The sequence below is a fragment of the Puntigrus tetrazona genome, chromosome 6, assembly GCF_018831695.1.
Source record: "Puntigrus tetrazona isolate hp1 chromosome 6, ASM1883169v1, whole genome shotgun sequence".
NCBI lineage: Eukaryota > Metazoa > Chordata > Actinopteri > Cypriniformes > Cyprinidae > Puntigrus > Puntigrus tetrazona.
Window position 1 is genome coordinate 9,943,958 of NC_056704.1, and position 15,517 is coordinate 9,959,474.

The 15,517-nt window shown below is 35.8% G+C and overlaps 3 protein-coding genes across 5 annotated transcripts; 2 read left to right on the forward strand and 1 right to left on the reverse strand.

The window, feature by feature from the left end:
• Positions 1 to 624: 624 nt before the first annotated feature.
• On the forward strand, positions 625 to 3,933 carry LOC122346828 (mapk-regulated corepressor-interacting protein 1-like; the record flags this gene model as incomplete). The annotated part of the gene is made up of 4 exons (XM_043241685.1): positions 625 to 662; positions 1,259 to 1,377; positions 1,456 to 1,560; positions 1,702 to 3,933. Coding segments are annotated over 4 exons (330 nt in total), but the record flags the coding sequence as incomplete, so codon positions are not given.
• Positions 3,845 to 5,031, reverse strand: anapc11 (APC11 anaphase promoting complex subunit 11 homolog (yeast)). Of its 3 annotated transcripts, none has more exons than XM_043242274.1 (4): positions 4,739 to 5,031; positions 4,351 to 4,471; positions 4,090 to 4,231; positions 3,845 to 3,975 (listed from the first exon to the last, which is right to left on the reverse strand). In XM_043242274.1, the coding sequence occupies exons 2-4, from the start codon at positions 4,457 to 4,459 to the stop codon at positions 3,960 to 3,962; spliced, it is 267 nt and encodes an 88-aa protein (XP_043098209.1). In that variant the 5' UTR covers positions 4,460 to 4,471; positions 4,739 to 5,031; the 3' UTR covers positions 3,845 to 3,959. The 3 variants fall into 3 exon arrangements, with proteins under 3 accessions (XP_043098209.1, XP_043098210.1, XP_043098211.1); XM_043242275.1 differs by having other exon boundaries at positions 4,770 to 5,021; XM_043242276.1 differs by lacking the exon at positions 3,845 to 3,975 and having other exon boundaries at positions 4,086 to 4,231; positions 4,739 to 5,021.
• Positions 5,032 to 5,893: 862 nt separating this feature from the next.
• Positions 5,894 to 14,653, forward strand: ccdc40 (coiled-coil domain containing 40). The gene is made up of 19 exons (XM_043241332.1): positions 5,894 to 5,986; positions 6,076 to 6,168; positions 6,357 to 6,512; positions 6,676 to 6,759; positions 6,938 to 7,157; positions 7,662 to 7,819; positions 7,978 to 8,100; positions 8,552 to 8,673; positions 8,741 to 8,984; positions 9,084 to 9,266; positions 9,448 to 9,693; positions 9,883 to 10,096; positions 10,638 to 10,807; positions 11,086 to 11,177; positions 11,670 to 11,790; positions 11,877 to 12,065; positions 12,638 to 12,796; positions 13,126 to 13,263; positions 13,756 to 14,653. Exons 2-19 carry the CDS (start codon positions 6,079 to 6,081, stop codon positions 13,867 to 13,869), a joined length of 2,823 nt encoding a protein of 940 aa, XP_043097267.1. The 5' UTR covers positions 5,894 to 5,986; positions 6,076 to 6,078; the 3' UTR covers positions 13,870 to 14,653.
• The last annotated feature ends 864 nt before the right edge of the window (positions 14,654 to 15,517 follow it).

Sequence of the window (15,517 nt, forward strand, 5' to 3'; positions counted from 1 at the left end):
ATTGTAAACCTAATTTTAGAATGCTTCCATCTGATATAAAGCCCCCTTTTCTTTATTCCCCTTGTAGTCCGTATATGTTTTGTTGATTTGTGTAGCTATTATAGCTTCATGTGATTATGCCCTTTGGTTTCTGTTGCTTCATAACTTGCAATATTTTCATTTTCAGTAAAAAAAAAAAAAAAAAAATAATAATAATAATAATAATAATACTTTGGCTTCAGACTGGCTATTATGCAGCTGATCTTTTTCTGGAATCATAGCGCTGTTTATTTTCAGTTTTTTAATATTTATATGCCACTGTTATTCAGCATATCTATATACCCTAACTCATAAAGTTTCTGAAAGTAATAATATGGGATGTTAAAATGGAATGGAAGCGCTGTGGTGAATACATCGAATGGAGAATGTGAAGTCGTTTACGCGAATCGGTTCTTTTGAATAAATAAACCGAATCAGTGATTCTTTTACGGTTACATGACAAGTGGCTACGGAGTGTGTCAATGGCGAATCGGTGTTTGTGACTCATTGAAATGATCCGATTCAAAAGAATGATTCGTTTCTCAATCTGACATCACTGATTGTGCTAGACACAACTGAACACAGCGGTATACGTTGTTTTCATAATTGTTTTTGGCTGGGACAAAGGATTTCAACGACACTTTGTAAGTCTCAGATTCGCAAACGTTTAAGTCACATTAATCGTAATGTATCAGTTACCTTAAATCAATCCCTGGTTAAGCGTCGAGTTCTGTTGTGCTCTGCCGAAGGTTGCTGTTATTTGACGTTAGCTTGCCAAGCTAGCCGGATATCAGTCGCATATCACAATATTATGTTATGTTATGGGAGAGTATGAAAACACGTTTGCTATTTGAATGCTATATAACGGCAAATATGTGTTTGTGAGATTGACCATAAAACTAAGAAGAAGGAATAATAAGAAGATAAATACCGGTATTATAGCGAGTTAAATACAGCTACAGTTTGCTGTGATCGTTTGAACTACAGCTAGAAATAATATATACTATATAATAAATTGAAAAATATGTATATGTAATCTACTTGGCTGTATGCGAATGCTTTAGGAATAGACGGCTCTAAAAGCAGTTTTTACCCGGTTTTACCGCCTCTTTTGTGCTTTTAACACTTTTTTGATAGCACACGAATAATCAGGGAATTAACTCCGTGTTGCCCATTTAACAATATGATCTTTCACAGTGTGCCTGCTTTAAATGTAATAATAGTGAACTGTTGTGTGCAGCTCTCCACCTTTAAAAATGGTTCAGAATTACAAGCAGACGTCTGGTGCCTGTTCCCCAACCAACACCGAGGAACTTCTCACACCAGCACATGAGGAAAACGTGCGATTCATTCATTACAGTAAGCTGCCTTGAGACAAATCTTTTCAAATGTCAAAGACCCATCAAATTTCGTAAGACAAGGGATTTCTTCCAACAGCTTGGCAGCGTGTCATGAGAGAAATGCAGACTTGCCAGGGAAGTGAAAACAATAACCAGGGACCTCAGAAGTACGTGGAGAGGACACCAAATCCCGCACTAAGCTGTACGTTTAGCCAGTTTATTTGTCCTGAGCATTGTATTTTGCTGTTGAAGAAACATAGTGATAAATGATAAATATTGGTTGAGGTATTTGGCAGTTTGGCAGTCCATATGTGCTCTCTAACCGTTTGTTTCTGTTCTTCAGCTTTTATACCAGTCGACTTGAACGATGTGAAAAGAAAAAACACACAAGACTCCAAAAAGTCTTTATGAAACAGTTGGATTTACATCATAGATCTCATGCCTGGTGCACTGATGACATTTGGGCCTTTATTTGCTGATTCCCCTTTTTTTTTCTTTTTAAATATCAGTGTTGTTCACTGATAACTTTGTCCTGCTGGGGACAAAGTGCTGCTTTAAAAATGTTTTTAGAATTTTCCGTTGATTTTCATATAGAGTGCTGCAGTGATGATGTGTTCTTGTAGGTGACAAAAGTCTGGATTTATTTATTTAGTTTTTGAATTATCGCAGAAAACAAGCTATGTGAACAATAAAAGGATATTATTATAGGTTTCGCTTATAATGATAATTTTCAAAAATTAGCGCAGCATAGATGTAGATTTTCTGTTACTTTGTGATGTTTAATTACCCCAAAATCATCTATCAATCATCTATCTATTAGCTGTTTTGTTGGATCATTACTTTTCTCAAGACAAATAGATAAAAAAAAAAAACATGGGGGTGTAACTGATGTATTTTATGTTGTAGAAAAAAAGCTTGTTCCTGTGTTACCTTTATTTCAGGCATTAGCCAAAACCCCATTCGGGATCACGGGAGTGGGATTTGGCCTAAAATATGCCATCCCTACAGCACTCTATTTATGCTAATGTAAACTAGCATTCATGTCAAAAAGCATGTTTTTTTTTAAATATGATTTTTAAGTCAAACCAACAAAATCACTTAACTAAAAACATTTTTTATATATTTTTCAGTACGGTTATTCCATGTTGCAAGAAAACAGAAAAGACTGGAGTAAGATTTGTTGACAGGTAACCCACTGAACCTTGTCTAGACTTGTTTCTGAATGTAAATAAATTCAAGGAAGGGCCAATGATATCTAGCTTTCTGTAATTAAGGGTAGCATTTATGGAACTGTATATTTAAATTTATGCTTGTATGTTAATAATTTAATTTTTTAGTTTATCTGGGCTAACAATTTGAATTTGACATATTTATGATTTGCAAACAATGAAAGACCTTAATTACTCAATTTGGTAGTTATATTTATTTTTAAATGGTGGTTATAAGGCAATTTAAGTAAGGTTCGACTGTCCTGTAACTTCTGGTACATTCTCTGGTATATAAAATATTAATTTCATGTACCACCTTTCCTCCCAAAAACAAATGTATTGTTTCTGAAAACATTGGTTCTTATATTTAAAAAAATATAGACACATGCACATAAACTTTTTTTTTTAGTAGAAATAATATTTCTCTCTATTTGAATTCTACTTTTTATTATTTTGCCTGGTTCCTGTAAAACGCTTTGAAATTCACTGTCCACAAATTTTCCTTGTTTCACAAATATTAAAAAATCACTAAATATCATATTTGGTTTACAGATGTCTGCAAGAAAGATATAGCACAAAGATTTACACAGTGATAATTCAATAATACATTGAACTCTTGTATGTTAATGCTTTCACTTGGAAATCCTGGGCGAGGGTGTGCCAATGTCACTGTTTTGAGTGTCATATTTCATTATATATAGGCTCTATTTCAGTTTCTCTAAATGTTCAATATCATGCTTCTGCTGCATTAGTTTCTCAACACCTTTACCACTTGTACTGGTAACTGGTAACCAATCCATCTCTTTTCAACCATTGCATAAACCACATAATACATTTTTATCATGTGGTTTGTAGTTTATAATTATTTTTAATAATTTAGTAATACATTCCACTGTGGTGCCTTCATTGCTAATTATTTTTAAATACCAGGAATTTAATCAAGAATGACCATATGGCTTACAGACAATCAGGGCAAATGAATTCATTCTCAATAATTGTGGACAAACATGCATGTTACATTTTAAAAATTAACTCCCAAGTTAGCTAAGAATGGTTGACTATTTATTATGCCAAAATAATGAATTAATGGACAAAAAGAGTGCTGATTCAATTTTAAAATACTTCAAATTGTGGGAATTTCATGTTAAGATATGCACAAATGCATACCATTGTATCCTGTGACATTCTGTATGGTGTTCATAATTTAAAATGACTGCAAAACACAGTTATTTTATCAGTGATGCCAGCTTCTTTGTACAAAACGTGTTTTTAAAAACATTTTCATTTTGTGGGATGTTTAATTACAAAATTCTACATTTGTAGGATGTAAAATATACCACTGTACAATAAACAAGCAAAAGAATCAATCTGAGTTTGCACTTATTGAATCTCCTCAGGAAGTGTCTCCCCTGAATAAAAAAAAAAAAAGAACATGCATCACTACAATAGTAAAAATATTTTTTTAAAAACATAATACAGTTCACAGTGAAAAACCCAGGTGTTGTGCTGACGGGCAAGCTCACTCTTTAAATTTCCACTCCTGGCGGCACATGGGGCACTGCTGCTGCACTTGCTGAGAGTTCAGCCACTTCAGGATACAGTGCATGTGGAAACAGTGAGAGCACTGACCCCACACCAACGGGCAGTCATCTCCGGGGACCTTACCTGTTAAAACAACAGTACTTTTCACCTTGTTCTGATGATTACATTCGAAAAGAAACATGAATTCGTAAGAAAAAGGCACACAGGTGGCAGTGCAGATGAAGAGAAGCCGGGTTACACACAGTCTGGGCAGCAGCCGTTGAAAGGCGCTCTGCAGATGCCGCAGTTCTCATCGTTGGCCACCCACAACCAGGACGCCACGCCATTCCACTGCTTGATTTTAACCTTCATCTCTTCTGGAAACTAACAAAACAAGACACTGCACTCACAAACAGTCATTTCATATAGGGCCCCAGCTACTGAATAAATATAAAAACAAATTACTACGGTATATGCCGCGAGACTGCTTTTCATGATCACACTACTACGACACAAAATAGTTTTATGCTATTATTTTTGTTTTCATCCGTCAACTCAGCTATGAATTAAACACTTTCCTGTTAACATGAACGTAATACAAATCTAAGCACGCGACAGAGTAAATAATAAAACTGGTTTAAAAATACTGACCCACAGAAGTGTAATTATTAATCAAGCTCACTGTGTTATCGCTCTAATATCCATTCCTTTATGCCTGTGAGCTCTTCTTCTTCTTCTTCTTCTTCTTCTTCTTCTTGAACGATTTTGGCCGTTGGCAAACTAAAGCGTATGTGTAACGTGTATTACCGCCACCTGCTAGACTGGAGTGTGGAACAAGAGTTTGTCAGGAAAAAAATACTAAAATAAAAGCTATAAGTTTTATATTCGTTCTAACAGACCTATTAGGCTCAGAAATGTCCTACGTACGTACTGTTTTCTTCGCGCTCTCTAAAGCCGGTTTAAAGCACAACACCGCCAACTAATGTGCAGGAGGTCAATATAGTCTTGATAGTCTAAAAAAAGTTAAGCAAGATAACGAGATGAAAATAAAGATAAAAATTAGGATCTCTGCTATGTTTTACGTCTTGTTGTCTGATTGTTTTTAGACTGATTGTGTAGCCTAGGGAACCAAACAGAGACCATTTTGAAGGCTCAGGAAAAGTTTTTAGTTTTTAGTTGATTAGCTCTTTGACTTATCACCATATTCTAATTTAAGATCGTGGATTGGTGGCTTTTTGTTAACTGTGAGTCAAAATCATCAAAATTAAAAGAACAAATTAAAAGACTTAAACTACTTTAGTCTGTCTCCGTTGAATTTAATACACGAATTTCACAATTTGAATTGAATTACTGAAATAAATGAACTTTTCCATGACATTCTAATTTATTGAGATGCACATGTATACTTTATTAATTTGATACACTACTTCACATAGAGAGAAACAGACGTCCCTGCTAGTTTCTGACCTGATGCTGACACATTCACGACATTTATCATGGTCTGGAGCGAAATAAGGTAACGTGAAACTAAGAGGGACAGTCTCAAATCTGCCCAAAGTGCTTTTAATTAGAGGACGCTTGCAGTTCCACTTTTCACTACTGATGTACTTTGTAAAATGTGTGTGGTACAGTTCAGGACCGTCTGCCCTTCTTAGTACCATTTTATATGCGAATATCTTTTTTATGGGTTAAAATGGCATTGTTATTTAAAAAAGTTCTTCAATTCTGTCCCTTTAGCAGTGTGGACCCGTCGCCCAGTCCTGGCTAAGGGCACGGATAAATACTAGCGATTCCGGAAGTGCGGTGTCTCCTAGCAACGGAGATACAAACGAAACTGCAGGTCGCGCGCTGCTTATAAATATTGAAAAAATAATTAGGACCAGGATACAAAACAAACAGGTGATAATTTAAAATGATCTAACATACAACGAATGTCTTATATATGTGTATGTGTGTTGATTTACGGTACTTTATTTTTGATTATGAAGCAAATGGAAGGTGGTGGGTGTGATGAAGTCTGGCCGGAGGATGAGATGAACAGGCAGGAAGAGGTTCCTGATGACTTTACTGAGCCTCCAGAGGTCTTACACGAACCTTTCAGATTTATCAGTTTAACGTAACATCAGAAAGAAATTCATTTTAAAGATGATAGCAAAGTGAACAACAGCGTTTGCTTCAGTTTTCCCATTGTCCTATCAGTTAGGGTTTGCAGTGTGAACTCATTTGGTTTTAATGTAGAACGAAGGATTGTGAAAGATTTTATTTGTAGGGGGAATCGATGGAGCACACAGTCACAGATCATGCCGAGACCAGTGGAGTTTCAGCTGGTGTTAGTGGACAGCTCTCCCTCCAGCTGGAGTCAGAAGAGAGTGTCAGAGAGGAAGACGAGGAAGAGGAAGAACTTATAGTCTTGGATCCTGAGCATGTGAGTAAATGTGACTTAAAAAAAAAAAAAAAAAAAAAAAAAAAAATATATATATATATATATATATATATATATATATATATATATATATATATATATATATATATATATATATATATATTATACCCCCTGGTCTCATGTTTTGTATATTTTTTCCCATCAGCCTTTAATGAAAAGATTCCAGTCTGCACTGAAAAACAACCTCAGAAATCAGCTAGAGAGATTGAACCTTGAGCTCCGTGAGAAGGTAATATAAAAAAATCTCTTGGTATTTTTTTTTTTTTATATTTTGATATGATCCTTCTTTGTGTAACTACACATGCACACTGGTCAGAAATGTCTTCTGTACTTCAGGAAATATATGCACACACACTTGCATGCAAACAAGGAGTATAAAGATACTGACCATTACTGCTCTGCTTCAGATAGTGGTGGAAAATTCAGAGGCTCAGAAACGTCATCAACTTGCTGAAGAAGTATACATGGTCCATGAGATGTTGGCAAGACTTCAGGCATCTCTGGAGGCAAGTCATGAGGCTAATGCCCAGGCTGCTGCTCAGCGTAGACAGGCCCAAGACCAGCTGGATGGGGTCAAAAATCAGTACCAAGATGCTGCCAGTCAGGCTAACAATCAGCGTATGCAAGGTGAGTTCAAGATCTACTGTTATTTTGTATATTTATATACACTTATTTTTGTTTTAATAATATTTTAGTTAGCTTTTACTTTTGTATGTTGTTTTAATTGTATTTATAAACTTTTATTTATTTTTTTGTTCTTAATAATAATATAATATGAATAAATATTATTTTAAAATTATTACTATTTAGGATTATTTGATTTCACACATAGTTTTAGTTCAGTTTTTTTATTTTCAGTTAGTCATTTTAGGGACGTTTACATTTTTGGCAACATTTCTAATTTCAATTTTCAGCTTTATTTTAATTGACAAAAAAACAACAACAATGAAATTACAGTAGAGAACATAACCAGCTGCACATTTTTAAGATAAATATTTATGTTTAACTTATTTATTCTAATTGTTTATTAGTTATAATTCAAATAACCTGATGAATGAACATAATATTCAGTCAGTTAAGACTCAAAAATCTCAGTTAGTCGTGTCTTAATCCTTTTTGCGCTTTTTTTAGTTTCTGAATTACAGTCTAAAGTAGACCACCTGGCCTTGAAGCTGCTCTACATGCAGGAAGCTAATACTGACCTGCGCTCGGACATCAAAGCCATACGAAATGCTTCACACAAAGCCCAGAAAGAGAGAACTCAAGCAGAGGAGAATAAACACCAGCAGGTGGAGTTGTGGAGCACACGATTGTGGTTCAATCTAGTCATTTCAAGTTTTGCTATGTATTAATCACACTTATGCACGCTTATATAACGATATAATGAGCTATTGCGCTTTAATTCAATAATACTTCATTCAAACATCTCTCTCTTTCTCTTTGTCAGGATCTTTATGTCGAGCGTTTAATCAAGCATGTGGAAAAGCTCTCAGAGCAGATTTCTCTGTATGAAGTTCAGATCGTCGCTCAGACTGAGCAGACCAAGGCTGCAAAGGAAGCTCTTTCTGAGGTTAGACACCTCTGCAAGTGAAGCATGCACATTCAAAATAATTCATCCTTGCTGAATAAAATATTGAAAAAAAAACGTATCAAAAAATAAGAATATGAAACTTACATGCCTATTGAATACAATTTGGTGACATTTTAAGTAAAATTGTTTGTCTGTAAAAACTAGAAGCTTTAATGTTAAAACCTACTTAAGTGCTTATGTAATATATTGCTTACATTTAACAAATTATGCATTTTAAATTACAGTTAGTTATATTGTTTAAAATTTCAGGTGATCTTAACTGTACTTCTTTATATTCAGCATCAGTCCTGTAACCTTGTTTCTAAATTCTTGATTTAGAACTGAATTTTTAAGAGCCTTCTCAATTAAATGTATTGTGGTGTACAACCCTGCCAGGCATATACTATAAAAAATAACCTTTGTAAAAGCCACCCGTGTGTGTTTGCTATAGGCGCAGCTCGAGCTGGACTCTGTGGTTGTTGAGCGTAGGCAGTTACTCCAGCAATGGAACAGCAGCCTGTTGATGATGAGGAGGAGGGACGAGACTTACACTGCTATGCAGGAGGAACTGAGGTAAACATTTGTATGATTGTCAGATCCAAACAGCATGACTGATTTCTACTGACGATTCCTCCCCCAGGCTGACCAATGATCAGGTGCGCTCTCTGGACACAGAGATTGAGGGCTACAAAAAGTCCATCACGCAGGAAGAAGAGACGAATGAGCGCCTCACTCTGCGTCTGAACCGGGCCCAGAATGACTGCACCACCTCACGTAAACTTATCACACACTCCCAGAATTATCAGGAGGTCCAGCAGGCCCGGTACAGCACATATACACAAATGCTGCAAGAGACAGAAAAGACCCTCAGCACACTGCATGGGGTACTTCATTCACATCAACACATCAGCTCGGATCTTTTTCAAGACAGGTTAATTAGCTGTAGTCAAAAGCTTTTGTCTTTGGCTATTTCTTTTTTTTAGGACTATGATGTGCGTCAGTCTGAACTCAAGGGACTCAGAAAGCAGATGGAGAAAGAGTCTGCAGTGCGCATGGACCTGGAGGACCAGATCATGAACAAGCTACAAGAGAAACTTACTCACAATAACGCAGCAAAGTACTCTCGTCGACTGACTGATAAATCTGCAGCACACAGGAGAGAAAAGGTGGGATGCCTTCAGCTAACCCATACATTTTCACTACTGTTTTAATCTTAAATTTATCGTTTGTAAGTTGTGTGATGAATTTGTAAATTAGCACCTTGGTTTTTAATCACCTTTGGATTTTTTAATTTTAGGTGTAGCTGTTATGCTGAATTCAAACTTGTACATTCGTTTGATTTCTCAGGAAGCTCAGTTAACGAAGTTAGAGAATGACATCAATGCTGTAACTCTGGAGGGGCAAGAGGTGGCATCGCGTCTGGATTCTCTGGCTGCGTTTCAAGCTGAGCTTGAGCAAGAAATGAGCCAGCGTCACTTGCTCCTGTCTTCTCGCGAGGCAGAGATTGCTAAACAAATCACAGATATTGAGCGAAAACAGGCCGCAATAAGCATCTACAACAAGAAGATCAGGGATATTGTGTCCAGTACAGGGGTTAGTGCTCACAATTCACAAACAGTACATGTTTTAACATATGGATGTTTTAAACAAGGCACAGACATCTCTTTTCACTGATGATTTTTACTGTATTGAAGTTACTGTATTTAACTCATATTTCAATTCATTCTCAAGTTATTTGAGGTGCTCGAGTATATTTAAAGTTTCCGGTGTTTGTGAAATTAGCATGAAGACCTGGGTCCTCTGGAGATCCGTACAGCCACCCTGTCTAAGAAGCTGGAAGAAGTTGGTGCTGAGATTAAAGAGCAGCAGCAGTTGTGGCTCTGGCAACAGGGGGAGCTAGTGAGATTCAGTCAGGAAAAACAGGCCCATGGCTCTTCTGTGCAGACCCTGCGAACACAACTCACAATACTGCAGCAGAGCAAGATCAGGAGAGAGAGTATGCACTTTTTAATAACGTTTTAGATATTTGGTAACACTTTACAATAAGGTCCATTAGTTAACAATATTAGTTTAAATGAACTAAAATTGAACAATAATATCCACAGCATAATTTTTAGCTTTTACTAATGCATTATTAAAAAGTTGTGTTTGTTAACATAGTTAATGCACTGTGAACATGAACTAAAAATAAATGACTGTATTTGTATGAACTAACATTAACTAATATAAATAAATACTGCAATAAGTGTGTTGATCATTGTTCATTCATGTTAGTATGACACCAAATTGAAAAGTGTTACCAGATATTTCAAAGAACATTTAATCTGGACCACAGTGGCTTTCAATGTTTAGTAATACTGAAAGTGATACAGGTTTGGAATGACATGAGGGTGAGTAAATAATTTTAGCTAACTATACCTTAAGTACAATATGGAAAGAGAACAAACAAAGTATAATGTTATAAAATGTGTCTGAGAATAAATGCATATTGATATTGTTCTCTGCATATGTGTGTTGGTTATGTTTGTGCCTGTCAGGTGAGATGGAGCAGGATCAGCATGAGCAGTCAGATCTGGAAAAACAGATTAAAGCTCTCATGGCAGACATGATCAAACTAAACTCTCTCATCACTAAGAACAGTGATCTGAATCAAGCCCTGCAGCAGAGCAACAGCCTGATGGAGACAGACTTCAGACAGAGACTCAAGGTACAACATTTTATATTCAGTCCAAATCACATTTTTTTAAAAATTGTACTTTTTCAGTTTTGTCAAATGTACTGCGTTAGTTTCCAGAGATCATAAAAAATAACTAATGTTAAGTTTGAATGTAGAGTGAAATACTGTGGCCCTCAAGGTATATTATATTAATATTGCAGGACAGTGGACCTGAGAAGTTCAGAAACCCTGAGCTAAATATACATGTAATATTAGTCACATGACCTATTGTGTTAAAACCTTTATTTGCATCTGTCTTGTGTGTGTAGGAGGCTGAGAGGGATTCGGTTGAGACTCAGCTGAAGCTGGAGAGGTTAAACGAAGAAAAAGAGAGACTTATAAACAGTCTAGTGGAGGCCGAGTGAGTTCAGAGCACTTTACACATACACATCCTGACCCTTAACTTTTTTACAAGGTTTCATTTGTTAACGTTAGGTAATTAAATCAGTGTTTGAGTAAAACGAATATGTTTTTTTTTTTTTTAACTTCTGACAACATTTATCCCAAATTCCAAATAAACATTTAGAGCAGTGGTTCTCAATTCTAGTTGTTGTTAACCACTCTTCACAATCATGTAAAAACACTTTTTACATTACTTTATACTTTTTACAATTGTAACAGGGCTTAATTAGATTATCTAAACCCTAACTAAATGCCTACTTAGAGGACATTTATGGGCATCTTCAGAGATGAGTAAGTAGCTAATTCATATGCCTTTGATCCAAAAAAAAGGTGTTTCAATCAAAAGGTCAGTAGGTTAGTGATACAGCCATACATACAGCCACAATGTATATTATCAGTATAATACCAAGGCTAGAGAATCAACACTATATTGCTATGTTTGTTTGTGAAGGCGTCAAATCATGCTGTGGGAGAAGAGAACCCAACTAATGCGAGAGACTCGCACTGCAATAGATTCAGACATTGGACAGGGAGACATACGAACCATGAGAGCAGAGATTCACCGCATGGAGGTGAGTGTATAAATGTAATTGTCAAAATAACTCGTGGTTGTAAAGTGTGGTTTCAGTTTGAAATGTTTTGTACCGCATGTGTCCAGGTTCGTTATGCACAGTTGATGAAGCAGCAGGAAAGGCTGTTGAGAGACATGGAATCAGTGGTGGCTAGACGTGAGACAATAGCTGTTCGGAGTGAGGCTCAGGCACGAGCTGACCATAAGCAGCCCACACACAACGACTACCACAACACTCTTCAGAGCCTCCGCCGAAAGATTCTCCAAGCAAAGAAGGTGTGTGTATGCCAAGTTTTTCTTTTAAATATCTAAACGATTTATTCATTTAGTTACATTTTTATTACTTTATTAAATTTATTCGTAGCTTTTTGTACTTTGTTTACTTTTTCTATAATTACCTGGGATACCACCACTGGCCAATCACAGTCTAGTCTTGCACATTGACTAGTTACTATATATTTGTCCATTGTCTCAGGCAGCTGATTTTCTTTGTGGCATATGTTAGCTTTGGGGTTTAAACTTCAGTATTTCGGTATCACTTCCGTATAAGTATTTACTATAACAATAACTAATTGTGTATGTACTGAAAAACTGAAAAGAAAAGTTCCAGAGATTTTGATGAATATTCTTAGGTATATTTGAGCAATGTTTTTGTTTGTTTTTTAATTTTAGTTAATTATCTTAATGTTGCTTTTTTATTTCTATTTTTAGTGTTCATTTTAGTTTTAGTTAGTAGTAATCACCTTTGTGGTTATGACCTGTGTTATGCAGTTTTTCTATTTGCTAAATAAATTTAGAGACTGTTTTGTTTCGAAAGAACTAGTTAATGCCTTGTCTGCTGTGTTCAGCAAACAGAAGAGTGTGATGGAGCTATAGCTCAGCTGGAGGAGAGGCAGGGCTCTGTGACCTCCAGCCTCCGAGACAAACGCATGCATCTGAATGACCTGCAGAACACCAGAGCGCTTCTCACCCAAGACCTCAGTGCACTACAAAAAATCAAAGAGAGGGTCAGTCCATCCACTAACAGCATACGCGCTTGCATACTCAATATCACCACAGTTATACTTAAATCAATCAATGTAGAGCAATTTTACTTCACATGCAAATCACATCAGAGGGGCAAGTGTACTGTGTGTGTACATAGACTTTTATTTCCACAAGAACCACAATCGCAGGAATCAACATTTTGCCCTTTTGGTTATTCACGAAAACAACACTAGTGGACACGACTTGCTAGAGGAATTTAGATGTACTGTAGCTTACTATTTACATTTATGTTCTGTAACTACGTGCCGATTATTTGGCATCACCTAAGGTTCTCTGCTCATTTCTGCAGAACTTGTATCGTCTGCCTGTGCTGCAGTGTCGTTCGAAACACTTGCAAGCTGTTAAGGAAGGACAGTACACACCAGTGGCCAGTGGAGACGTGTCATTGGAGCTGGCAACACAGAAACAGGAAGAACGATTGAAAATGGTTGGTGTAAAATTAGGCAGAAATCTTATGTTAAATGGTGTAGCATATGTTTAGTTGATGATGATAAGGCTTAAAGGGGTCGTGAACTGCCTCCGTTTTTTATTTTGTACTGTTCTCTAGGTCCACTTATGATGTTAGCTATATTTTACATAAAAAACATCAGAATTTAGATGTTTTTGACCCCTCTCATCTGATAGCTATGTTTAAATAAGCATGGAGGACTGTAGACAGATTGTTGGCTATTTTTCTTTCTGAAAAATACAGGACATTTTTATAATACAAGTGAAAAGATTTGAAGAATATTAAAAAGCATCTACACAGACTTCTAAATTGACCATCAAACAAAGCTAAATGCTAAATAACTGAAAAGCGCACAGCAGCCTTAAACGGGTTTTGTTATGATCAGTAGCTGAGGATGAACCAGTGGGGCAGAGCTAGTGAATACAGAAACCAATAAACTAATAGTAATCCCTTTCTACACTCTTATCTCAGATCAGTTCCGTCCTCCAGCATTTGGCTAAAGAGTACCCTCAGCATCACAGCGCTCTCCACAGGATTAACATAACACTGGCTGAACACAGACACAGTGGACTTCAGGACGGATAGTCACCACAGAAATGTACATTGCATGAAATAAAAGTCATGTATGTACATATATACATGGTTGGCAGTTGCTGGCCTGGTTATGCTGATTGTCTGTTATTGCAAGGATGTTTTTATGAAGAGACATGGGAAAAGGACATGTCTTTCCAAAAAGCAAAAAAAAAGATTTGGAACTAATTGTATTGGTGTACACACAGTTGCAAGCATATTTATTTTAAAATGCATTGTGATAGAGTGTCTTAAATTAATTCAGGTTTAAAGGTTTATTTTAATTAATCAAATTCATAGAATATCTAGATAAATAGTAAGCTTTGTTTTTTACGGTTTAAGGTTTAAGTTTTGTGGTTAATTTTTCTGTGACATTGATGTGTGTAGCTACTTAACCATACTTTAGGTACAATTTTATCCCTAGAAATGAGCTAAATCTGACAAACACACTCCATTTAGGGACTAAAAATGACTAGATTAGTTATTTTATATTATTTACCAACATTAATAAATTATGTTTTTGCAATTAATTTGCATTAAACAACATAGGGCAACATGGCAACATTCTATTTATGTAGCTAAGGGAACAATTGTGTGAATGTGTATAGTGACACTTGACCAGTGGAGTCTTTAGACACATAATAGCACAACAGGTCTCATTTCTACACCCAACCTTTAGTTCAGGCATAGGCCATGATGTTATGTGTGTTTTGATTTCATACAGATTATTGTGTGTAATATGTGTTAAGTGGCTCTTAAAATATACATGTTAAAATCCTTGGTAATTAAAAATGTCTACTACCAGATGTGAAGACTAATGTATTTTATAAAGGTACTAGAGGAGATGCTGCACATGAACATATAGTGAAGGTGCCATTTCAACCAAAACATATTCTGCCAAAAAGATTAGCTAGGAAGAACATCCTGGAGGTTTTATCATGGTTAGTGATAGTTTACCAATGAACCACACAAAACATGACTACCAGCTACAGTGACCTCAACATATATTTGACCCTTTGTTTCTCCTTACTTGCACTTACTAGTAGCTTGAGTGCATTTACTTTAGTACTTAATATTTATGTAATAATTATGCTCTCTGGTGAAAGTAAAAAAGAAGAACATGTATTATGCCATGATGTAACCACTAGTGAATCTTGTGCGTTCCTCAGTTATTTTTAGACATATAATTACTAGCTTTTATTATAAATATTGACGTTCACAAAGAAGTTTTGTATATAAAAATATATGCAATTTTTGCAATTAATTTTGTGTGGTCCTATAAGAATTTTATTGTAATATGAAGTAATTTCTGCTAATTTTCAGATCTTAAACATGCTGTTTTATATAATTACTGATAGTAATTAAAGTTTATAAACATTACTATAGCCATGGAGTGCTGGTGGCCATCTAAGCAAGGAATCATTGGAAGGGGAATCAACTCCACTAAACAGTCCATTCTGCATTTAATGATTGATTGAGGACCCAAACCAACCAAAGGAACTCAAATTACATGAATCAAAATGACTTGTTTGTATTTGTTCCAGTAACATTTAGGTCTGCCAGGTGGCAAACAGTGAGTGTCTTTGAATCATTTGCTGATTTGTTCTTTAACACTAAAGAATTCTAAAACACTTTGATGTACACAGCCATAACGGCACTACAG

Coding starts and splice junctions, on each gene's coding strand:
- anapc11 (XM_043242274.1), bottom strand. CDS start 4,459: ATGAAGGTTAAAATCAAGCAGTGGAATGGCGTGGCGTCCTGGTTGTGG. Junction 4,232..4,350: donor CAACGGCTGCTGCCCAGACT/GTGTGTAACCCG, acceptor TTGTTTTAACAG/GTAAGGTCCCCGGAGATGAC.
- ccdc40 (XM_043241332.1), top strand. CDS start 6,079: ATGGAAGGTGGTGGGTGTGATGAAGTCTGGCCGGAGGATGAGATGAAC. Junction 10,097..10,637: donor GAGCAAGATCAGGAGAGAGA/GTATGCACTTTT, acceptor TGTGCCTGTCAG/GTGAGATGGAGCAGGATCAG. Junction 13,264..13,755: donor AGGAAGAACGATTGAAAATG/GTTGGTGTAAAA, acceptor CTCTTATCTCAG/ATCAGTTCCGTCCTCCAGCA.